Genomic DNA, 23,674 nt, shown 5'->3' on the forward strand with positions numbered 1-23,674 from the left:
GTAATTGCTGTTCAGGTCTGTCATTCTGCTACTTAAGGGTGCCATGACACTGTAAATATAAACCATGTAGAAAGTCTAGCTTCCTGTTGCTATATTTAACAGTTTGATTTCTGATAGTTCACTCTAATTTTTAAAGCATTTTTCTTGACTCCTAACGACGTAGGCCTCTGTGCTACAAAATGCTATGGACAGTTTTCTGTCCGACATCATGTGGTTTGGTCGCTTCTCCAGGCTATCCTCTGGGTCTCCTATTCCTAAGAGCAGCTGTAACATTGGACATTTGTTCTTTGGTTGAGGCTGCACTGAAAAAACTGGGATCCCCAGGTCATTATGTTAACGTCTGCATGGTAAGAGCAATCAGAAGCTGCCTGACCCTGTTGCTGCAGATCCAGGGTGGACCCTGTGAGGCCAGGAGTCTGCCTTCCTGTCCCCGCTTCTCTCAGTCACGCGAGGACCAAATTGACCCCCCGTGCTTACACCTGCACGTCCCTCAAGCCACTCCCTGGGCCCGCAGTCACCTCTTTGTCTCTACTGTTCCCCAAACCTTTATAAGTAAACAGACAGGAAAATTTCCATGTCAAGTGTTTCATTGGAAACATGAATTAATTGTCCTCTTTGTTCTTGATCACTTGTTCCTGCCTTTGTATTTATGACTAGGTTCAAAGTGAGGAAAGAAAAGCAGGCCCGAGAGACAGGTGAGGAGAATCAGCCCAGGTGGGGACATTCCTCCCTGCTCCCTCACGTCGGCCTTTTTGGTGACCTTTCAGTCCTCGCTCCTCTTGCAGTCCTCTTCCTAACGGCAGTGCATTCTGCCTCCCAAAATGGATTCTAAGTAAATTTTCCATAGAGACTTTGAGCAAGTACAGAATTTAGGCTGATATACTGTAAGCCATTTGTTCAGCCTGGATCCTTGCTTTCTTTCCATTATGCCCAGGTCTGAATCATACGACCTGTGGCCCTCTCCCAGAGACGCTGAGTTCACCGGCCTCCCTCCGGTCTCAGTGCTGCCTGGCACACTTGTTTCTTCAGCCTCCTTTGCCATTAGAACAGCAGTTGTCACTGAGGGCTTCCTCTGTGCTAGGAGCTAAGACCGTCATAATAATTCATTCTCACAATAATTTGTAGGTTCCTTTATCCTTTTATGTTGAGGAAGTTGAGGCCTCCAGGGGCTCGCCCACTCTGTCAGACTCCTCACCGGTAAAGCGGGGTGGCACTCTATGTCAGCTTCAGAGCAACTGTCTCCCATTCCAGAGAGAACTCCAGATGTCTTTACCACAAGTCTCCCCTGTAGCTCTCTGTCCTTTCAACAAAGTGCCTGGAAGGGCAGCACTAGCATGTAAGAGCTCGGACCCTGGAACTGGGGCTGCAGGATAGTAGGTCACCGCCAATACCTTAGATGCCAGCATCTCATCAGAAATGCTGACATGGTGGCTCCCAGTCCTGGCACTCACTAGCAATTATTGCAGCCTTGCCTGACTAGCTGCACACATTCTGGCTCTCTCCCATGAGTACTACAACCTAGCCTATTCTGGCCCACGCCCAGACCCAGCTCTCATGTGAACTAGCAGTTGCTGCAGCCTTGCCCAGCCTGTCCCAGACCCATTCTGACTCTTTTTAAGAGCCAGGAGGTAGTGCTGGGACCCAGCCCAATGCATGTCCCACATGCATGTTGACAGCCTTGTCCATCCTGGACTTCCCCCAGCCTGATATCCCCAGTTACAATCCTCACGCTCACCAGTGGGAGCTGCCATCTAGCAAGGGAATCCCCTAAGTTCCCTTACCAAGCCTATTCCCAGCTCTGGATCTTGCATGTGCTGGCAGGTACTTCAGCCCAGCCTGGCTTGGCCCACCCACAGCCTCAGTTCCCACTGGTGAGTTTGCAGCCTAATTGAGCCAGGTGTGGCCCTCACCCTGTCCTGGTTCTTTTGTGTGCCAGCAGGTGCTGCAGCCTGGCCCTGGCCCCTGCGGCAGCCCTGGCCCCTGAGGCAGCCCTGGCCTGCTCCCAGCCCTGGCTCTTGTGCTCCCACCATGAGCTGGAGGCTAGCAGGGGAATTTCCCAAGTTCCCCTACCAGGGCTGCTCCAAACCTGGATCTCATGTGTTCAGCAGGTGCCATGTCCTTGCTTAGTGGTCTGCCCTCAGTCCTGGCCTTATCATGTGCTGGTGGCTACTGCATCCTAGCCCAGCCCATCCTTCCAGCCCCAGTTCCGAGTGTCCAGAGAGTTCCATGGTACAGCCTTGGCTAGCCTGTCATCACCCCCAGCTCTCTGCTTATACTGGCAGGTGCTGCCGTTCCACAGAGGCAAGCCCATGGGTTCCTTACAGAATCTGCTCCCAGCTCTGGTTCTCTTGTAGTGTGGATGCTGTGGCCCAGCCTAATTTGGCTCACTTTCCGCTTTGACACTCACGGGCAGCTACTGCAGCCCAGCCCAGCCACGCATGCCTCCCAACCCCAGCTTTTACATGCAGCAGCAGGTGGCAAACAGTGCTGTTTAGCCCAGGCCTCCCATTTGGGTGGGTGCCTTAACCTGACCCAGGCATGCCCTCTGGTTTTCCACCTCTGAACCACCCTCTCTCAGCTATTTCACCTACCTGCAAGTGTGGTGGCCTAGTCTGTGGAAGGCTCCAGAAGCCATTCCTCCCCTGTCAAAAATACCCTCAGCTGCTCCCATTGTAATACATCCCCAGACCCCTTCCCTGGGCAGTCTGCAGCCCCCACACCTTCCCACATAAGGGCTGAAGTGGCATTTCCCAGCCTGGCATTCTCCACCTTCCTACATATATATATATATAATATGATATGTAACATATATTATTATATATATATAATAAGAAGCAGCAGCTATGCTGGCACACTGGTATAGTTAACACAGATTTGGCACTAACCAGGCCTAGAATGCCTAGCAGCTATTGGCTGCTATTTCTCCCAGTAGTGTTACACTTGCCTAGGTACAAGGCAGCCTAGACTGTTGCCTGGGACTGGGAGCATTCTGCCTCTTGCTTAAGTAAATACTCACTCTTTCTGTGTCACTGACTTTCAAATAAGTGATAAAAAAAACTTATTTATTTGAAAGGCCAAGTGACAGAGAACTTCCATCTGCTCATTCACAGGCCAAATCCTGGATTCTGAAACTCCAGCTGAGTCTTTTACATGGGTAGAAGAGGTCCAGGCACTCGGGCCATCTGCCCATGCTTTCTCGGGTACATTTTCAGTGTGTTGGATAACAAGTGGGGCAGCTGGGATTTGAGCTGGTTCTTACATGGGATGTTGGAGTTGCAGGTGGTCACTTTACGCATGGTACCACAATATCAGCCCCAAAAAGTAAATCTTGAAAGGAAAAAAAAAATTGTGCATGGCCGTGGTACCACCCCCCATCTAGGTTGAAGCTGGCTCTCTCCTGCTGTGTCTGTGCTCCGTCTCTTAGTGATTCACCCAGGGAGTCACTGCACATGGCAGGAAATGAGCAGCGAATGAATGCAGAGGCGGAAACAGACAGCATGCCTATACTCTTGAGTCTTGGGTTTTAGCAAGCTTGGAGGTCATGGAATCTCAGCCCTGTTATCTCTGTCCCCACGTCCAGTGCTACTCCAACGTCGGTCTCTGCCTCTGCATCCTTTTCTCCTTTCTTAGAGCTAAAATTAAAGTTGTGCAGGCTTCCAGCGCCCCAGACATCCTGACTAACACAGGAAAATGATAACATTTTTTTGAAATGATGGAGGGGAAAAAGCCACTTGCCATTGGATGTGACTTGCCCTGATGCCCTGCGGTGCCACCATAGGGGGCATTCATAAACGTGTACGCTCTTAAGGCACTCACAGCTCTAGAGCCCAGAACACAGTCCCAGCAGTGTGGGGAGCCCTGGAACTGGCCACTAACTGTGTACCATAGTGAGGTAGTCCTGTTGATGGCTCTTGTCAGGTCTCACTTCTGCCTTACCACACTTACAGTCAAATCATTCATGAGCAAATTGGTTTAGGTGCCCTTCTCTGCTGAAAGAGGTAACAAACTTCATGACGTGACCAGAACTTGTTGGGACCATGTGTCAACTAGAGCGATGCTTCGCACACAGGGGGTTCTTGGTGCTTGTTAATTGAATCCGGCTTTCGACCTCTCTATTACTGCGCTCTCTCTCTGTGTAACAAGTGTATTTGCCCGTTTTTAAGAAAAAGAGGTAGTTGGGGGTCGGGATGACTCACCCTCCCTGACTCTAACCTGCAGAAGCTGTTCTCATATCCCATTCCCTTGATGAATCAAAACTGAAAAATGTCTTTCATTTCATCTCTTATTCATTCTTTACTGCCCTGAATAGTCTGATTTTATCCTTCACTGCTCCTTTAAAATGATTCTTAACTGGGCCACTGGTGATCTAGTTGGCAGGCCCAGGGGATGTGCTGTGGTCCCTGCTTTACATGTGTGACAGTACGTTCCTCTTCCCTTCCTCTCCCTCCGTTCTCCTGGGTCCCTCCCCGTCTCCCCACTATGTCTCAGCTGCATCTCTTCCTCCCTCTGCATGTTCTTTAAATGTTTTCCTTACCCTAGAATTCCTTTTCTGGCCTTCTTCTCTTATCACATTGCATTCCTTCTGGGTGATATCATTCACACCCAAGGCTTCAGCTGCCACCTACACTGATAGCTCCCAAATCTGTTAGAGCGTATCTGCGCTTGCTGGTGGAGTCCTCCTCCCTTGCTTTTGGCTTGCCACACGTAACAGTACTAGTCTAGTGCGCTTGCTGGTCAGACACTGGAGGGAAATGAGCTTCAGAGTTCCTGGGAGAGAAGACTTGGCTACAGGGAAGGATAGTGGCTTGCCCAGGACAGCAAAACAGGGCAGAAACCCTTTCTGTGGAGCCCTGGGTCCTGAGATTAGAAATCTGTGCCAAGCACACAGAAGGCCTTCATCTCTGCCTCGTTGGGAAAACCTTTTCTGCTCTGACCTAAATGACCTGCTGGGTTGGTGGCACTGATGCTCCTCACTCGTGTTTTGCCGTGTGCTTCCAAAGCTGCGCAGCCTGGCTACCCACGCAACTCTTCATCTTCATTTCTACAGTTTGAGAGGACATGCTTAGATTTTGATCACTTGTTAATTTTTGCTGGAGTGTTGATAAAGAGCCTGCCTAGCACAGGCGCTGTTCAGTGCAGATTCAGTAGTCAGCACCAATGCTATTACTCAGAGCCTAGTTTTTCAAAATCGTTCTGATGTGTGCTAGAATAAAGGCAGGGTAATTGAACATACATAGCTACTATTGCTGGAAATTGATTCCTGATTTTCTGAGAAAATATAAATATGAAAGTTGGGAAATTAGCAGACTTAGGAAAAAATGGTTTTCCTGTAAGTTTGTTAACATTCATACTTTGTTTAGTTATATACATATTTGAATTTTGACTAATCTCTACTCCTCTCTGGTTTAGATGTTTAAGTCAGTTTTCCTGCTTTTAGATGGTTAGCATCTAAAAATGGTACCTTTGTTGATTCTTCATACCAAGAATTTACCACTGTAACATGTCTTTAGAGACATTTAAGATATTCCTTCCTCTGTGTGTGTGTGTGTGTGTGTGTGTGTGTGAGAGAGAGAGAGAGAGAGAGAGAGAGAGAGAGAGAGACAGACAGACAAGACAGACAATTCACATGCAATTTTTCAGAAGAGGTTCTTGCTCTGGGATAAAGGTTAAGTTGGGGCCGAAGCTGTAACTCGTTGAGTTTGTATGCTGTGTGCCAGAACCTTCTGCATTTATTCTTTCATGCAGACGCTTCCTAAACACCAAGTAGATGTTGTTCCAGTTTGCTTGTTAGGAAGCTGCGAACCTTTCAGGTAGCGAGTCACCGGCAGAGCCAGCACCCAGCACAGGTCTGCCTTGCGCCTGCACGGTGCTTTCGCCATGGACTGAACTAGCCCGTGGAGCCCTCCTACTCACCCAAGCATCCAAGCCATTTGTATGGCTCATTTCTTCTTTGTAACATAGTTTTTCTAAGTGGACAGGTGTACATACCTTTTGCATTAGATGGATTGATTGAACCAATTGCCTGTCCTCAGACTTAGCGTTCAGTTTCTCAACGTTTTAAGTGTTTTACTTTCTTGCTTTTTTATTTGTTTGAACTTGCTTGGAGCCTGAGGTGAAATACCATTTGTAAGAAGTCATCTATATTTGACCTAGAAAATTGAGCTGTGCAGCCAGAACAGTTCTGTGATTAGTTTTGGGGAGAAGGCAGTCTGGGCTCATCCTCTGATTTCTGACATGGAAGATGGCAAGTTACTGTCCTATAAATGAGGCGAGAGGGCATCTGACAAGAAAGGAAATATGACTGTTCCTTGAAAATCTAAGATTTGCAAAGATGAGTTAAAAGAGTAGAAGACTCTTAGAACCACTGGTGTTTTTCCTAAAAGAATAATCGGATAAAATAAAATTTCTTATCTTACAGCAGATTGAAATATTTAAAATAACTATTTCTGGGTAATATATGAAAATGTTACTACCTCTTTGCTTTCTTTTCAATATGAAATAATTCTATCTACATATAGGAAAAAATACAGTTTTCAAAAATTCAAAGTTTTTAAATTCTTTGGAGTTCTGTTTAGTTACAGCAAGAAAAATTGGGAGGCAAAAACCAAAAAGCCAGAGCCTAGTGTCAGGGCTGTGTGTGTGTTTGAGCCTTTGTAAGTCACCATGCATGGAGGAAACATGGAGGTGGGCAGCTGCTGTGTCAATTCGTTGAGTGGAGTTATCTAGGCAAGGAGAACTTGGCAAAAAAAAAATAAATAAAAATAAATAAATAAACAAAGAAGGTTTCTCTGTCTTCTAGCCAGTGTCTCTGGGGTATCATCCAGATCCTTCACCTTTTCTCACTGACCTGCCTGCCTCACATGCTCAGCCATACCTCTGTCTTTGTCTCTGTCCTGTTCTCCTTAGATCCTTACTCAGCCGATATCTGACTCCGCATCTCCAGTCTTGACCAACAGGTGCACCGCCTTCCTTATCTTAACACGTGCTGGTAAAGAGTAGTGCCATTAGATATGGGTAGAGGTTTGAAGAGTAAGTCTGATATTTCTTTTTTCTTTTTTTCTTCTCTTAATCTCTCCTTTGTTTCCTTCTTGAGTACTCCTTCACAAAATAGAAAGGCCACATTCCACATGAAATGAATATTTCTTGTGGTGATTTGTTGCAGATTTTACTAATTATTAGACATGGTTTTCACAGTTGACTCGTACTTATTTACTTATTTAAAGAATGAGTTTACATGAAAGGGAGAGAGAGAGCTTCCATTTCCTGGTTCACTCCTCGAATGACCACAGTCGGTCTGGGCCGTCTTCTGCTGCCTTCCCAGGTGTGCTGTTAGGGAGCCGAATAGGAAGCACAGTAGCCAGGACTTGAGCCCACACTGGCTATGCCATGGTGCAGGTCCCTAACTATCTCTTGAAGGCTGAGAAGAATTAGAAGCTGTCCTGCTGAGGAGCAGGGCCTGATTGTTTGTGCCTTTGGAAAGTCATCCGTGTTCATATTTTGAAGTGAGTCATACAAATTTTCATACCATGTTGTTCATTTTAGGACCAATAAATTACTTTCAGTCTTTTATTGGGTTTCATTGAAGGGCCCATACAAATAAGTAACAATGGACAAAGGACTGCAAGAAAGGGCCAGAGAGCTGTCTGGCTGTGAGTCCTCAAGCAAGGTGTTCATCTCTGCACATCTCACTTTCTTGTTCTGTCATGTAGCTAAGGCCTTTCCTGTTTGCTGAAGAGGGTGTTCAGCCAAGTCAAATGAGTTGCCGTCAGAACCTTTTGAAAAGTTAGAGTAATAGTTGTGTTGCAGAGTCATTTAATGAAGAGGGCAATAAATTGAAGCCCTGTGAGGTAAGCTGCCCCTGTCTGAGGATTCCATGTTGAGGCATAGCTGTTCCCCTTGGCCATGCTGGTTCCACCACAGCAGTAGGGCCGGTGTCCCACTCTGCACAGACTGTGTTCACAGCTCCCCTTTCCCTGTGGCTCCACGTATGCCACTGTCCTCTAGACTGCGGTTGGATTAACTGTGTCATCCACTTCATGTTTCTGCTTGCCTCAAAGTCATTGTTTAAGACCCAACGTGGGAGCGATTTCTACAACCCGTTTCCTTGGTGGATGTGTCATGGCGTAGTGGTTCAGCTGTCGCATGGGACCCTATAGACCATGTCTGAGTGCTGATTTGAATCCCAGATGATCTACACTAATCCAGCTTTTTGCTAGTGCATTCTGAAAAGGTAGAAGGTGACAACTCCAGTGCTGGGACTCCTGTCACCTGTGGGGACCCTTGCGTGGAGTTCTGGGTTCCTAGCTGAAGCCTACCCAATCCTGTCTGTCATGGTCATGTAGGGAGTTAGGTAGCAGATGAAAATCTCTGTGTCTCTCTTTGCTTTTCAAGTAGATAAAAATAAATAAATAGTAATAATTTTTAAAAAGCCCACCTGCAGAATTTTGAAATATTCACTCTGAAAATGAATGCAGAGTAATGTTTAAGAGCAGTTTCTCTGGAGTCAAGTCTGCCTAGGTTCAAATTCAGATCACAGCGCTTAGCATCTATGCCTGCAGGCAGTCACCTTGGCGTCCTCACCTAGAAATGAGTGACAATGATAGCACCTCTCTGGACTGCTGTGAGGCTTGAGCAGGGACTGAAGTGGAGGGAGCCCTTGGTAAGTATTGTTATGTATAGGGGCCAGCACAGTTGGCAGAGCAGGTGCCCCTGGTGCCAGCATTCTATGAGAGTGCTGGTTTGAGTCTCTCCTACTCCACTGCCAATCCAGCCATCTGCTAATGTGCTGGGGAAACAGCAAACGATGGCCCAAGTCCTCAGGCCCCAGCACCCAGCTGGGAGGCCCAGATGAAGCGCCTGACTTTGCACCTACCCTGTTCTGGCTGTGCAGCCATTTGGGAAATGAATGGGAGTCTGTCTCTCTGCTGGTCTGTATCCCTCTCTCTTTCTCTCTCTCTGCCTTTCAAATAAATAAAATCTTGATTTAGAAAAAAAATAGAAATGTATATTTTTCTTTCATACAAAAACAGAAAAAAGGTTTAATGAAAATCCAGAGTTACAGAAAGAGATCATCCACTGACTCACTTGTCAAGCATCCACAGTGGAGCAGGAATGAGCCAGAGCAAAGATAGTTTCCCAGAACTCAAACCAGATCCCCATGTGGCAGGGGTCCCAACCCAGGGTCTCCTCCACCGGTTGTCCCAGACCACCAGCAGAAACTGCAGGGGAAGCAAGCAACTCAGACACCAGCTAGTGGCTGTCACAAGTCGCTGGTGTCATGGGTGGCAGTTCTCTGCTATGCCAGCAAGCAAACCCCTACTTATTTACTCTTAATGCATATTGCTGTTATTTTCATTACTATTATTTCCTTTATGCTCTCACGTAACTTTGTACATAATCTCCGTGTCTATTGCTTTGTTATAATTATTTGTTTAGGAAATTCTTGAAGGTGACGATACTGCTTTATTCATCTTTACTTAGCACTCTGTATGGATCATCTATTCAGTGTTTAAAAAAAAAATTGTTTTCCTTGCATTCCCAAAGTCCCCATTGCGATTGACTACACAGTGTGGCTTTGAGACAAGGCATGGCATTTCTCTTTTATTTCCCCTGGACCAGAAAGAATTTATGGCTGGACCTGTAATCCTTGATTTTCATCCATCAAGATTCTTCCTTGTAGGAAAGGTTATAAGTTATGGTTCTTTGGAATCTTCCAAATTGTGTGTGTGTTTAGCCCTTAATTGCTTGGAAACTGCACAAGGTTGTAAGTGAAAATTGCTGACCATTCCCTGTTTGGGAGACATGAATCCTAAAGCAACTACCAAATGATTTCATGCTCATAAAGAATGAGTGAGCCACAGTAAAGGTAGCAAACCACTGAATACCCACATGATTAGGAATGTGTTCTATTTCATTTGAAAGATGGGATGACAGGGAGGATAAAGAGAGAGATTTTGCATCCACTGCTTCACTTCCCAAATGGCTACAACAGCCAGGGCTGGGTCAGGCTGAAGCCAGGAGCCAAGAACTGCTTTCTGGTCTCCCAGATGAGTGGCAGGGGCCCAGTGACCTGAGCCATCTTCCTCTTTCTTCCCAGATGCATTGGCAGGGATCTCGGTTGAAAACAGAGTACCTGGGACTCAAAATGGCTCTCCAAAGTAGGATGCCAGGATCTTAGGCAGTGACTTAATTTGCCCTTATGTTCTATTTCTAACATTAGAATGTAGACCAGGTGGAAAGCATCCTCCAGGCACATTGTGGTAGAATAGGTTAAGCTGCCATCTTCAGTTCCAGTATGCCTTATGCATGCTCGTTAGAGTCCAGAATAGTTTCCTTCTAATGCTCCTGAAAGGCACTGGAAGATGCTCAAATACTTGGACCCTTACCACCTTCATGGGAGACCAAAATGAAGTTCCAGGGTCCTGGCTTTGGCCTGGCCTGGCTACTGCTATTAGAATCTTTTGTAGAGGACCCAGCTTGATAGCCTAATGGTTGAATCCTCGCCTTGCAACCACCGGGATCTGATATGGGTGCTGGTTCATATCCCAGCTATTCCAGTTCTAATCCAGCTCCCTGTTTGTGGCCTGGGAAAGCAGTCAAGGATGGCCCAAAGCCTTGGGACCCTGCACCTGCAAGAGAGACCTGGAAGAAGCTCCTGGCTCCTGACTTTCTATTGGCTCACCTCTAGCCATTGCGTCCAGTTGGGGAGTGAACCAGTGGACAGAAGAGCTTTCCTTCTCCTTCTCTCTGTAAATCTGCCTTTCCAATAACAATAAATTAAAAAGAAGGGGGGGGGGACCATTTGTACATATATGCTTGAGTGGCCACGTGGTTGTCGAAGTGTTCTGTCACCTTTTGGCCTCTAAGAGGCTGGGATTGGCTGGCAGGTTACCACAACCCTCAAAGGATCTGTAGTCCATTTATGCTGAGTCATTTTCATCGATCCAAGATGGTGGAGACAGTAGTTGGGAACACACTTGCTTTACACTCTGCCCCAGATCTGCATCTTCCCAAGTGTCTGGTATTGGCTGTTGGAGACTGTGGCCACTGGAGACAGTGACGCTGGCTTGGGTCCCAGGCTGCTTGGTGCTGATCTCTTGGTTGCTTGGGTCAGTATCTTGTTATAAGATTGGGTCCCTCACGTCTGCCATCACTGCAGACACCTGGTGTTCATGTTGGTGGAAAAATACATTATCTCAGTGGGAGTGGAAGGTTAATCCTCCCGGTATTTGTTTAGTTCTCAGAAAACTTGAACAACAGGTTTTCCTCAGACATAGGCTTTTTTAATGCAAATTTTATACCAGCACAGTTATGACACTCCTTTATGTTCCATCTGCCAGATGGCAGAGCATCTCTTGTTAGCAATGATGACTCTGTTGGGATTGGGTGTTCTGGCTCCACCTGGAGGCTGGGTGGTTTGCAGTGTTCTTCCCCTCATTTCACCCTCCCTACGTTGTTGTAGTCATCCAGGACACAGAATTCTTCAATACTGCTGTCTCCAAACTTGCCTGACTTTTAAAGACCCATTGGGAGGTAGTTTTTGTAAGTATAGATTCCTGGATCTTTCTAGATTTTTGTTTCCAAAAGCAAACCTGCCATAGCCCAGGCTGGGTCAGGCCAAGACCAGAACTCAATCTGGCCTCCTGTGTTGATGGCAGGCATTGAACTGTGTGAGCCATCACATCTGCTCACAGGGTGTACGCTATCAGGACACTGGAGTCAGGAACCAGAGGCAGGTGTTAAACCCAAGTCCCCAGCTGGGAGACACAGTTATCCTGCAATTTCATTTGCCTTGCTCGAATGTCTAGGTCTTCGTCTACACCTAATGGATCATGATATCCGTGAATGGCGCCTGGGGATTTTATTTTTTCTAAATTCCTTAGGTGATTCTGGAAAAAAAAAAGTTCAAATTTGGAAAACATGGTATAGTACACCAAAATCTGCTTGATTTCAGCTGGTGAGAGTAGCCTGGGGTAGACAGAGAAGATGAGACAGCAAGCTCGCGAGGAAAGGGATGAGTCTGGGCTTGGAGTGCCCTATCGTTTTTGTGTCATCCTCTGTGTTGCTCGTCTTATCCCTTAGGCTCTTGTCCCTGGATCACTAAGTTCTCTCTTGGCCTTTCAGGTCCTGCTAAGGTGTAAAGACTTCTCTTTCTCCCATTTCCAGTTTTCCATCCAAACACAGATGTCTCTTTGATTGTTCTCTGACTGCCCCATTTTATTAATTAATTCAGTCACTCATTCAACAGATGTCTGTTGTTCCAGGCAGTGGGCAGGCTGCAGAGACGAAGACGACGCAACCCCTGCCCTCCACTGCGTAGTCTAGCATTGACACATGATTAAAATGCCAGCGGTATGCTAAGTGATATCACAGAAGTACGTGGAGTGAAGTGCTTACCAAGTGATGGGAGGCACCATGTTGGAGAGGAATTTGGGGCAGGGACTTCCAGTCAGAGAAAGGAGGAAGGGCATTAAAAAATATATATATATATTCATTTGAAAAACAGAATCTGTCTCTGCTTTTTCTTCCGCAGAGATCTACTGTCTGTAGCCTCACTTTCCAAATGGCTGAAAACAGTCAGGATCCAGAAGCTAATCCAGGTCTCCCATTTGGGAGACTGGGGCCCAAGTATTTGAGTCATCATGCACTTAGGCATGTTAGTGGGGAGCTTGATCAGAAATGGAGTAGTGGGGGCCAGTGTTTTGGCAGAGAGGGTGAAGTTGCTGCCTTTGGCACCAGCATGCCATACATATGCTGATTCTAGTCCCAGCTGTTCCCTGTACTTTCCAGCTTCCTGCTGTCGTGTCTGGGAAAGCATTAGAGGATGGCCCAAGTGTTTGGAACCTTGCAGTCAGTGGGAAACCTTGAACAAACTGTAAGCTCCTGGATCTGCTCAGCTCTGGCTGTTGCAGCCATTTGGGTAGTAAACCAGGGGATGAAGGATCTCTCTCTCTCTCTCTCTCTCTCTCCCTCCCTCCCTCCCCCTTCCCCTTCCTTCCCTTCCCTTCCCTTCTCCCTCTCTCTTTTCTTCCCCCGTCACTCTTCCTCTTCCCTGTCTCGTATCTAAAAGAAAGGCAGAGTAGCAGACTCAGACTAGCATGTCATTGTGGGATATGGTTGTTTTTAGCAGGGGGTTGAGCAGATCCTTGTACCTGAACGCCTGCCCCAGGAGCATTTTAAAGTGATTGATGGTCCATTGCCTCACATCTCTTTATTTGCTTCCTTGCGGATCTGCCAGGGATCATTGGCATGGCTAAATGAAACTCCTGATTAACTTCTTTACAAACCTGAGATGGTTAGTAGTTAGTTGACATCCAGGGTGCCACATCTAGCTGCTTATTCCATGAAGCTAAGCCGCCTGGATACGAACCAGTGCCCATACGGGATCCTGGCACGTGCAAGGCAAGGAGTTGAACTACTAGGCCACCATGTGGACCCTCTTGTCCCAGCTTTGATTCACTCATTCACCTAGAAAGTTCTTTGACCCTCCATGTTTTCTGTTTGTTTCAGCTCTGCTTTTTACCCATCCACTTGACCCTGTCTCTTTACTCTTTGGAATATTTCTTGATAGGTTAGTCACACATTTTTCCTGTATTTTTCAGTTTCTCCTTTTGCACTTGTCACTTATGTGTTTGTTGGTGTTTAGTGTTCACTTTAAAATTTTAACTTTATAGAAAAGATATCAACAGATCTTACAGGCCAGTGAGCGGAGGCGAGTGTGCTGGCTTGAAGACCGCGATCGCAGCGCGGTGCTCGGATTGAGAAGGCTCTGTTGATAACCATCGGGCTGTCTGGACCTTGGTACGGAGACTACGTGGCTCTGTTGAGGAGCGTACATATCTCAATAACCAGTTATACTTAGTTGGTTAAAATATTATCTTGGCAGCCTTGTACCTTGCAGCATTCCATTTTGGGATATCTTAGATACCAAGGACATTAGGGGCAGACAGGACCTCGGGTATCTCCGTCATGATGTTTAAGGACAAGCCCTCCAATTTTCTACAAGAAGTCAGCCCCGTGTCATTGGAAAATCACATGTAGCAAAATCCTTGGCAAAGACCCAGACATCCCACCCTACTGCCGACCCCCCAACTCCGAGTGTGACAGTTTGGCAACCGTCTGTGAAGTAACTTTGCTTGCACAGTGAGCAACCGTAGGACAGGAACGATGCGTAACGTGTTCGTGTTTCTCACTGTTTCAGGGGACATCACACAGAAGGGATATGAAAAGAAAAGGTCCAAACTCCTGTCGCCGTACAGCCCGCAGACACAAGGTAGGCAACGGGAAGTGCTTGGACTGTTTCAGTATCTTTACACCGGAAATGCTGTGCTGTAAAGGATCTCGCTTTTGTTTGTTCCCTTTTCCCTCCCTTGCTCATCAAGAGAGAATTTATTTAAAAAAAAAAGCAGAAGGAAAGAAAGGAGGAAATGGCTCCTGCTTGAGCATCTGCTGTGTCGGGGCACTTTTAGAATACCTAAGGTCATCAGATTGTCTGCCCGGAGCAGGGCTGGCAGCCGGAGCAGATCAGTGACAGAAACGCGCAAGAGCTGCATTCTAGTCATGTCAATATTTAAATTTATTTCTTTACATTTTTTATTTGAGCTCCCTGATGTGCTGATTCACTTCCAAGTATCTGTAGCAGTCAAGGGCCAGCTTGGCCAAAACCAGGAGTGCTTAGGCCAGCAGCACCTGCTTCCTCCCAGCGTGTGCACTACCAGGAAGCTCAAGTTTGAAAGTGGAAGAGCCAGGATTTGAACCCAGGCACTGCACTGTGGGACAGAGCTTTCCAAGCGATGTCTTAATCACCGTGCCAAACATCTGCACTGACTGAAATTTTTGAAGTGACTTAAACCCTGTGAGCTTCCTATTTCTACTTTTACTATAAGGCATTAACAAAAAATCAGATTTTCCCTGTAAGCTAATTGCTTACAGGGAAATTGCTTACTGGGTTATGAATACCATGAGGACTTTGTGTCCCTCATAATTTTCATGTTAAGCCTTGCATTGGGTTTATGGTCTGGAAATACTTGTTGAATGACTAATGGAACAAATAATTGTAGCATGCTGATATTTCACTGAGGTCCTTGTTTTATTTCCTGCATTGTTCTTGAAAGTATAGTGGTACTTCAGAAAGTTAATGGCAATACTAAATTAATTTGTAAATTATTAATTATTTTATTGCATGAAATTGTAAAGTCCATGTGTATTTCCCTAATAGGCATTTTCTACAAGCATTTTGAATATCCCTCTGTGTTTGGGTTTCAAAACATTGTTTTTTCTCCCTTAGTATCTACAGATTGGTTCTAGAACCTCTCACACATATGAAAATATATGTGCTCAAATCTTATAAAAAATGGCATAGTATTGGCATATAACCTACACACTTATTCCTGTTGATTGAAATCATCTCTAGTTTATTTATAGTACCTAGCAGAATTGAGCACTGTGTGAAGGTGTTGCTGATGGAATAACAGCGCAGTCTACACATGTGCAAAGCAGACAGTTTGCTCTGAGTATTTTCAGCCCTTGATCGGTAGGATCTGAAATCTGTGACTGTGGAGGACTTACTTGATAGCCATTTATTTCATTATGTCTTTCTATCAGCAGGAACAGCCTCACAGGTGCCCTCCCAGGGGAAGTAGAAGCCATTTGATCTTCCCACATCTGTGCCCACCCATACCAACTTCCTTTCTTCCAGTGAAAACATTTATCTGTCTCTCCAGCCATAGTCAGTCCTTCCACCTGTGTTTTAGTTCCCAACCCCAGCCACTCTCAGAAACCTTGTGCTGTTCGGTGGCACCAGGAGCAGGGTTGGGAGAAGGCCACTCTATGTGCCCACGGTAAAGAGGTGTGGCATCTGTAGCAAGTTGTCTGCTTCCTTATTATCACTGTGGGCAGCACTGCTAGACACTGAGTCGCAGAATACCACCTCAGCTGTCTGAGCTGTTCACTTCTCAACGTAGTTCCATCTGTTCTGGACTATGATCATTGAATCTCTGTAGTACTTGCAGTACCCCTCAAAATACTTCTAACGAACACTCCTTGTGGGCTCAGTGCGATGGCCCAACAGGCTAATCCTCCACCTGAAAGCACAAGCATTCCCTGTGGGCGCCAGTTCATGTCCCAGCTGCTCTACTTCCCACCAGCTCCCTGCCTGTGGCCTGGGAAAGCAGCGAGGGTGACCCAAGCCTTGGGACCCTGTGCCCATGTGACAGATCTGGAAGAAGCTCGTGGCTCCTAGCTTCCCATCTGCTCAGCTCTGGCCACTGTGACCACTGAGGGTGTAAACCAGTGAATGAAAAATCTTTCTTTTTTCAAGTCTCCCTTCTCTTACTACTCCTCTACGTCATTCTTGCAGTCTTATTTCTGCTTTGTTGGGTCAGGATCGGCCTTTGACCTAGTGGTTAAGGCTGCACTGGGAATGCCTGCGTCTCAAATCAGAATCCGGGCGCTGCTCCCGATTCCAGCTTCCTGTTCCGCTCACTCCAGGAGGCAGCAGATGATGGCTCAAATAGTTGAGTCCCTGGCACTCAAGTGGGAGACCTGGATTGAGTTTCTGATCCTCAGCTTTGGCTGCGCCAAGTCCTGGCTGTTAGGAGCGTCTGGAGACAAAATAAGTGAATGGGAGCTCTTTTTTTTTTTATGTCTGTTAAATAAATGATAAATATTAAGAAATAAATGTTAAGAAATAAATGTTTTATTTATTAGCACCTAAAATGTATTGGCGTTTCCAAGGCAAAACTCCAAATCTTCATGACTTCTCACTCTGCCATCACTGATTGGTCCTCACCTAGCACCCTGCACCAGGAAGGTCCTCACCTGGCACCCTGCACCAGGAGTGCCTCGGGACTCTGCACAGATTGCAGCGTTTCTGATGCGTTAGTTTCCAGCTAATACAGATGTTGCCAGTCCAGAGACAACACTGTGAAAACCGTTGCTGTATGCACCTGTAGCTTTATAAAACATCTGTGCTTTCTGCTGTTGTTGCTGTTGCTGTTTTTGAAAAGTTTTATTTTTTCAAGATGTACTTTTATTTATTTGAAAGGCAGAGTTACAGAGAGAGGGAGTGCAGGGGTCCAAGAATTTGAATCTCTTGAGCTGCTTTCCCAGGCACGTCAGCAGGAAGGCAGATCAGCAGGTGACAACCGTACTGGGTACCAGCACTGTCAGCAGCAGACAGCCTGCCTTATCTTGGCAATAGCCACTTTATAGTTCATCTCTGTACAGTTAACTCCAATGTGATATAGTCAGCGCTGCTCTCTTCTGAACTTCTGATCAGTATATCCAACTGCAACCTTAGCCAAGGTCTCCTCTACTTTAACAACGTGGAAAATGGAATTAAGAGATAAGGTTTATTTTGCTGTCAAAAAACCCTGAAATTCTTGCATATTATAAAAAGATCGCATTGACTTCAGAATGTTTTGGCACCAAAATAAACTTAACCTTTTTTCGGAAGATTTATTTTATTTATTTGAAAGGTAGAGTTGGAGCTGTCTCCAACTCTCTGGAGAGAAAGAAAGTCTTTAGTGTACTGTTTCACTCCCAAAATGGCTGCAGCAGGCGAGGCCAGACCACTCTGAAGCCAGGAACCAGGTACCAGGGGCCCAAGCACTTAGGCAATCCTGTGCTAAGGTCCCAGGAGTACAGAAGGCAGCTGAATCAGCCGGGACTCAAAGCAGCGCCCTTATGGGCTCAACCCACTCTAGCACAACAGTGGCCCTATCAACTTGTTCTTTTTTTTTTTAAATTATTATTATTTTCTTATTGGAAAGGCGGATATACAGAGAGGAGAGACAGAGAGGAAGATCTTCCCTCCGATGATTCACACCCCAAGTGAGCACAACGGCCGATACTATGCCGATCCAAAGCCAGGAGCCTCTTCCGGGTCTCCCACACGGGTGCAGGGTCCCAAAGCTTTGGGCTGTCCTCGACTGCTTTCCCGGGCCACAGGCAGGGAACTGGATGGGAAGCGGGCTGCCGGGATTAGAACCGGCGCCCATATGGGGTCCTGGGCGTGCAAGGCGAGGACCTTAACCACTGCGCCACCGTGCCGGGCCCCAACTTGTTCTTTAATTCAGTCTTCTGCGAAGTTTTGGACATACCCCTGCATTTCTTAAAGTCAGCTGCATCCAACCTGTCTTGATTAAATTTATGACTTGTACTTAGCACCTCTGCTATCATCCCTTCCTCATTGCACACCCATACTCCTTAGCTCCCCAGCCAACATCCAGGCTGTCCCTGTGCCTTGCTTCTAGCTTTCTCGGGGTAAATACAGCTCACATGCACGAGTCCTCCAAGTAAAAGATACAACAGTCACCCCTGGCATCCTCTTCATTCCCCACCTCCTGCCTGTCACCAAGTCCTACCAGTTTTTTAGCCTTCATTTGGTGTTTGATAAATTTAATTTTCTAGGAAATTGTTTTGTGTTACTTTTGGTATTTTTTTTTAAAAAATATTTCCCTTGTTTTAGAGGTAGAGTTGTATAGAGAAGGGGAAGGAAGGAAAAGGCAGAGAGATAGCTGTCTTCCTTCTACTGCTTCATTCTCCCTCATGGCTGAGACAGCTGGGACTGGGCCAGGCTGAAAGCAGGAGCCGGGAGCTTCGTGAAGATGTTGCATACGTGGATAGCAGGAGCCCCAAACCGGGACCATTTTCTGCACTTCCCACATACCTTAGCAGGGAAGTGAAACAGCAGGATGGTGCTGTGGCATAGCCGCTTAAGCTGCCACTGCCTGCACACCCAGTATACCATGGCGAGATCTGAATTTGTGTCCCAACTGTCCTGTTTCCAATCCAGCTCCCTGCTAATGTGCCTGGGAAAGCAGCAGAGGATGGCCCAAGTTCCCAAGCTCCTGCACCCACATGGGAGAACCAGAGGAACCACCTGGCTCCTGGCTCCTAGCACCTGGCTTCAGACCAGACCAGCTCTGACCATTTGGCTATGTGGCCATTCATGGTGTGAGCTAGCAGATGGAAGATCTCTCTCCTAGTCTGACCAACTCTGCCTTCTAAGTAAATAAAATAAATTAAAAAAAAAAAGCAGTGAAACAGCTAGGATTCCATATAGAGTGCTGGTGTGCAGGCTGGGGCTTAACCCACTGTGCAGCACTTGCCACTGAATTTATTAAATTAGCTACTTCTTTTTTTCTCTTTGACATGTCTACCCAAAGGTTTATTTTTCAAAAAACAAGCTTTTAATTTTCTTGACTTTTTTTCTTCTTGATTATCCAGCTTATATGAACTTCTTTTCCTTTTTTTTTTTTAACTTTTTATTTATTCTTCTGTATGTTTTCCAAGTTGCATGCTTGAATTGTCTGTCTTCTTTCCTAAGATAAGTGGATTCATTTCATCATGGTCAGAGAACATGCCTATACTGAATCAAGTCTTTGTTAATACATGCTTGCTCTTTGGGTGCATTTCCATAACTCAGCTGTTTGTGTTTTAATTGTCTGGTGGGTGGTTCTGCGCCCATCAGCTCAGACTAGTTCCTTGTGTTGTTTATGATCTTACTAGCATTTTGACTATTTGATCTATTAAATGTGTATAGATGTTGAAAATCTGCTGTGTTTGAGATATGCCAGTTTTCCTTGCAGTTCTGTCAAGTTTCATTCCTGTGTTCATTTACTTTTTAAGCGTCCCCTATCTGCTGAGTCACTCTGCAAACACACTCACTAGCGCCCTGCCGGGACTGAGCCAGGGAAGCAGGAATTCCCTCCAGCTCTTCTACGAGGGTGACGGGAACTTGAGCTAACCAGGTTGCCTTCCAGGGTCTACACAGCAGCAGGGTGGAGCTGGGCATCTGAGGCACTCTGCTATGAGATGTGGGTTTCCTAACCACTAGCCCAGATGCGCACGTTTGTTTTAGTGTTTTAAAGTTCTGTTACCAGGGCTGCCATGATGGCTCAGTCCTCCACCTTGCAAGCGCCAGGATCCCATACGAACGCCAGTTCCTGTGCAGCCACATAGGAGACCTAAAAAATATCTCCTGGCTTCTGAACTCTTGGTGCTGGCTCAGACCAGCTCACCTACAGTTGTTATCACCATTTGGGCAATGAACCAGCAGGTGGAAGACCACCCCTGTAAGTTCCCCCAATCCGTAACTCTGCCTTTCAAATAAATACATCTTTTTAGAAAGGAAGTGCTCACTTGTATCTTTTAAAATAGAACATCAACATTGCAACATTGTATTGCCAGAGAAAATATGTGCAAAAACTAACTTTCTGAAATTCAGATTACTGACTAATTTAGTGAAGGTTTTTTTTTTGTTGTTTGTTTAGATTGAATGTTAGTTCATTTATTCTGCATTGCATAGTTATATATATTTCGGATTGCTTTACTAAATTGTTGCCTACATCTTATAACTGAATTTCAGTATACAATGTAGAAATGTAACAGAATAGGGAAACATGAAGGATAATATGAGTTTAAGAAAATGAATAGCCAGCAGTGAAGATTGAGGACAGTGTGGTTGATATCCATCATTCGTGTCGTGGAGAGGAGGTTCTCGGGCTCCCAGGTGACAGAGATCTGTGTCCAGGTCACCCGTGGAAAGCCCTCGAGTCTTCAGTTCAGTGTTGGATCTGATTGTGATTTCTTCAGATTTCTACATTTTCTTGTAAGATTTATTTGTTCGTTTATAAGGCAGAATTACAGTGTGAGAGACGGATGTATGGAGAGGGAAAGGTGTCTTCCACCACTGATTCCCCACATAGCCATAACATCGGGCCTGGCTAGGTCAAAGCCAGGAGTCTAGCACTCCATTTGTGTCTCTGCCAATGGTGGCAAGGACTCAAGCGCTTGGGATTCTTCTGCTTTCTAGCCGCATTAGCGGGGAGCTGGATCAGAAGTGCAGGAGCCAGAACCCAAACTGGCAGCTACTGACCCCCTACGCCACATTACTAGCCCCTGTTATTTCTTTTAATTAAACAAAAGCCCAACGTTATCTGATATGTGAGAGAAATGCTGTCTTCTCATGGTGTGTGTGCGGGCTTACTAAGATCAAAATCTATCTAAGGTCTCAAAAAGCTCCCGCTTTCAGAGTCACGGGAGAAGCAAGTCTGTGGCAGGTGGACACCAGTTCAGTCCTGCCCGTTCTGCAGCTTTCCATTCTTGGAGAGTTGTAATCCACAGTTAGAAGCTACTGGAGCCAAGTGAGACGCTTCCCTCACACCTCAATTCTCATACTCCCAGTGGAGAACAGGCCAGGAAATGAACTCTCCTTTTTGGCATTTCCCAAAGAATTAAATTTCAAACCACATGCCTTTTAACTCCTCTATAAATTAGCCAGTCAGAGTTGCAAAAAAATGAAAACTTTTGTGTAGGAAGACAGCTTCCTCTTGCTGCTCCTCTGGTTCACTCTTTAAGGTAACATGGAATGCAATGAATGCAAATAACTGATAATTCTAGAAGAGTTTCTAGACTCAAGGCTTACTGAAAGAAATAGTACATGTTTAGTAAGCACCTGCTGTGTTTTAGGTATTTGTTAGACACCAAGCAAAAAGCATGGGGTAAGATTGATAGAGGGGCTGGTGATGACATAGAGCATATGGTGGCTGCCTGTGTTGTGGGCATCCCAGCTGCTCCACTTTCATTGCAGCTCCTGACTCCCAGTTACTCCACTCCCAGCCTGCTCTCTGCTGATGGCCCGGGTGAATGGACCTCTGCTACCCCTGTGGGAGACCTGGGTGAGCTCCTGGCTCCTGGCTTCACTCTGGTCAGCGCCCAGCCATTGGAGCCATCTGGGGAGTGAACCAGCAGTAGACAGTCTCGTTCTCTCTCTTCTTCTACCCCTCTCCTGTTTTCTCTCTCTGACTCTGAAATAAAATTTTTTAAAAAAAATATAGGTCGACATAATCCTGCCTTTGTGTGCCTCTGCTGCCTTGCCCTGCTCCTCTGTGCTCATGCCTGCCCAGCCTGTTGGAGTGCCCGAGTTCAGGTTCTGAGTGATGACTCGACTGGCTGGACCCTTGCCATCCAGTCAGATTGAGTTCCCAGCTATTGCAGACACTCGAGGAGTAAACCAACGGATAAGAGCGCTCTGTGTTTCAAATACTTAAAAAAAAAAATGAGTTTTAAAAATTAAAGTTTATCGTCGTGGACCCTGGGATAGGTGGGAGTCTGGGTGGGGCTTTTCCCTTTATCTCCCCCATTAACCCAGATACAGGGGGGAAGAAAAGAGAGAGAATGCGGAAATAACGATCTTACCCACTTTCCTGTAGCCCTTGACCCTTTGTGCCTAATCTACTATGTAAAGATTATAAAAATAAAATAATAATGATTTTTAAAGTTTACAACAAAAGCACACAACTCCAAAAATAGCCTGTTCTCTTCCCTAGAAATACCTTCTGCCAATTGTCTTGTTTATTTCTTCTGGTATTTCCCTTTCTTTTTTTTTTTTTAAAGATTTATTTTATTTTTATTGGAAAGGTGGATATACAGAGGGCAGAGACAAAGAAGAAGATCTTCCATCCGATGATTCACTCCCCAAGTGAGCGCAGTGGCTGATGCTATGCCGATCCAAAGCCAGGAGCCTCTTCCGGGTCTCCCACATGGGTGCAGGATCCCAAGGCTTTGGGCCGTCCTCGACTGCTTTCCCAGGCCACAGGCAGGGAGCTGGAAGGGAAGCGGGGCCGCCGGGATTAGAACCGGCGCCCATATGGGATCCTGGGCGTGCAAGGCGAGGACCCTAACCACTGCGCCATCACGCTGGGCCTCGGTATTTCCCTTTCTTAAAGTAATATTTGTATTGCTTTCAATTTGTTGCATTGTTTATTTATTTCTTACTATAAAGGAGTGGTTTTCCCTCTTACCTTTCCCTCCATTGACCACACAGACACTACGCACGCACACACCTTTCCATTTCTCCTTTTATGCACGCTCAATACATTATATATTTTGTTGATAAATTAGCATTTAATGTTTATTATTATGATTATGCACATATACACAGCTAAACCTAGTGGTTCATTTCAGTTGCATTTCCTTCTTACACAACATTTTGCGTTCTCAGAGGTAATCTGTCACATTAGTTCCATTGTTTTTGTAGGGTTACCTCCTAGTGCCATCTTATCTTGCAAGCGTCTCAAGGCATTGTTGGCTTGCTTTGTAGCAGATCTTCAGAGTAGATCTAGTGGCGTTTTGAGAAGGAGTGAGCATGTGTTTGATCTGTTTGCTCAACAAGAATTGTTCTGTTGTTGTTTTGAAAGCAGGAGCAACAGAGACTGAGGGAGGGACGAAAAGCACACTCCCCAATGGCCACAGCATCCAGATCGGTGCCAGGTGGAGGGTCCACGAACCCAGGCGGGGAGCAGGGACTTGTAATATCTTCCCCTGGCACGTCCAGGAAGCTGGCTCGGAAGTGGCATGGGGAAAACTGGATTTGGCACTCTGATGTGGCACACTGGTGTGAGCAGCAGCCCGATTGCCTGTGCTACAGTCCTGTCGCTCCATCCCTGCCAGCACTCCCGCAGCGCCGCGGGCCGCAGCCAAGAGGTCTTTGTCCTTGTTGTTTGAATGTTTTAAATTTGGTTGATTGTTTCATTGGAAAGGCAGATTACACAGAGAGAAGGATCTTCCATCCACTGATTCACTCCTCAGATGCCTGCAACTGCTCGAGCTGAGCCGATCTGAAGCCAGGAGCTTCCTCTGGGTCTCCTGTGCAGGTGCAGGCTTCCAT

General features: G+C 46.1%; 1 protein-coding gene across 2 annotated transcripts in view; it reads left to right on the forward strand.

Annotated features, from left to right (window-relative positions):
* Nucleotides 1–23,674, forward strand: part of DIP2B (disco interacting protein 2 homolog B) — a 204,593-nt gene that overhangs the window by 77,015 nt on the left and 103,904 nt on the right. For both annotated transcript variants that reach the window (XM_040979021.1, XM_040979013.1), the window contains exon 2: nucleotides 14,201–14,272. In XM_040979021.1, coding sequence (XP_040834955.1) covers nucleotides 14,201–14,272 — 72 coding nt within the window. The remainder of the gene's footprint in view (nucleotides 1–14,200; nucleotides 14,273–23,674) is intronic.

Source organism: Ochotona curzoniae, unplaced genomic scaffold (genome assembly GCF_017591425.1).
Source record: "Ochotona curzoniae isolate NIBS_2020 unplaced genomic scaffold, NIBS_Ocur_1.0 contig_1014, whole genome shotgun sequence".
Taxonomy (NCBI): domain Eukaryota; kingdom Metazoa; phylum Chordata; class Mammalia; order Lagomorpha; family Ochotonidae; genus Ochotona; species Ochotona curzoniae.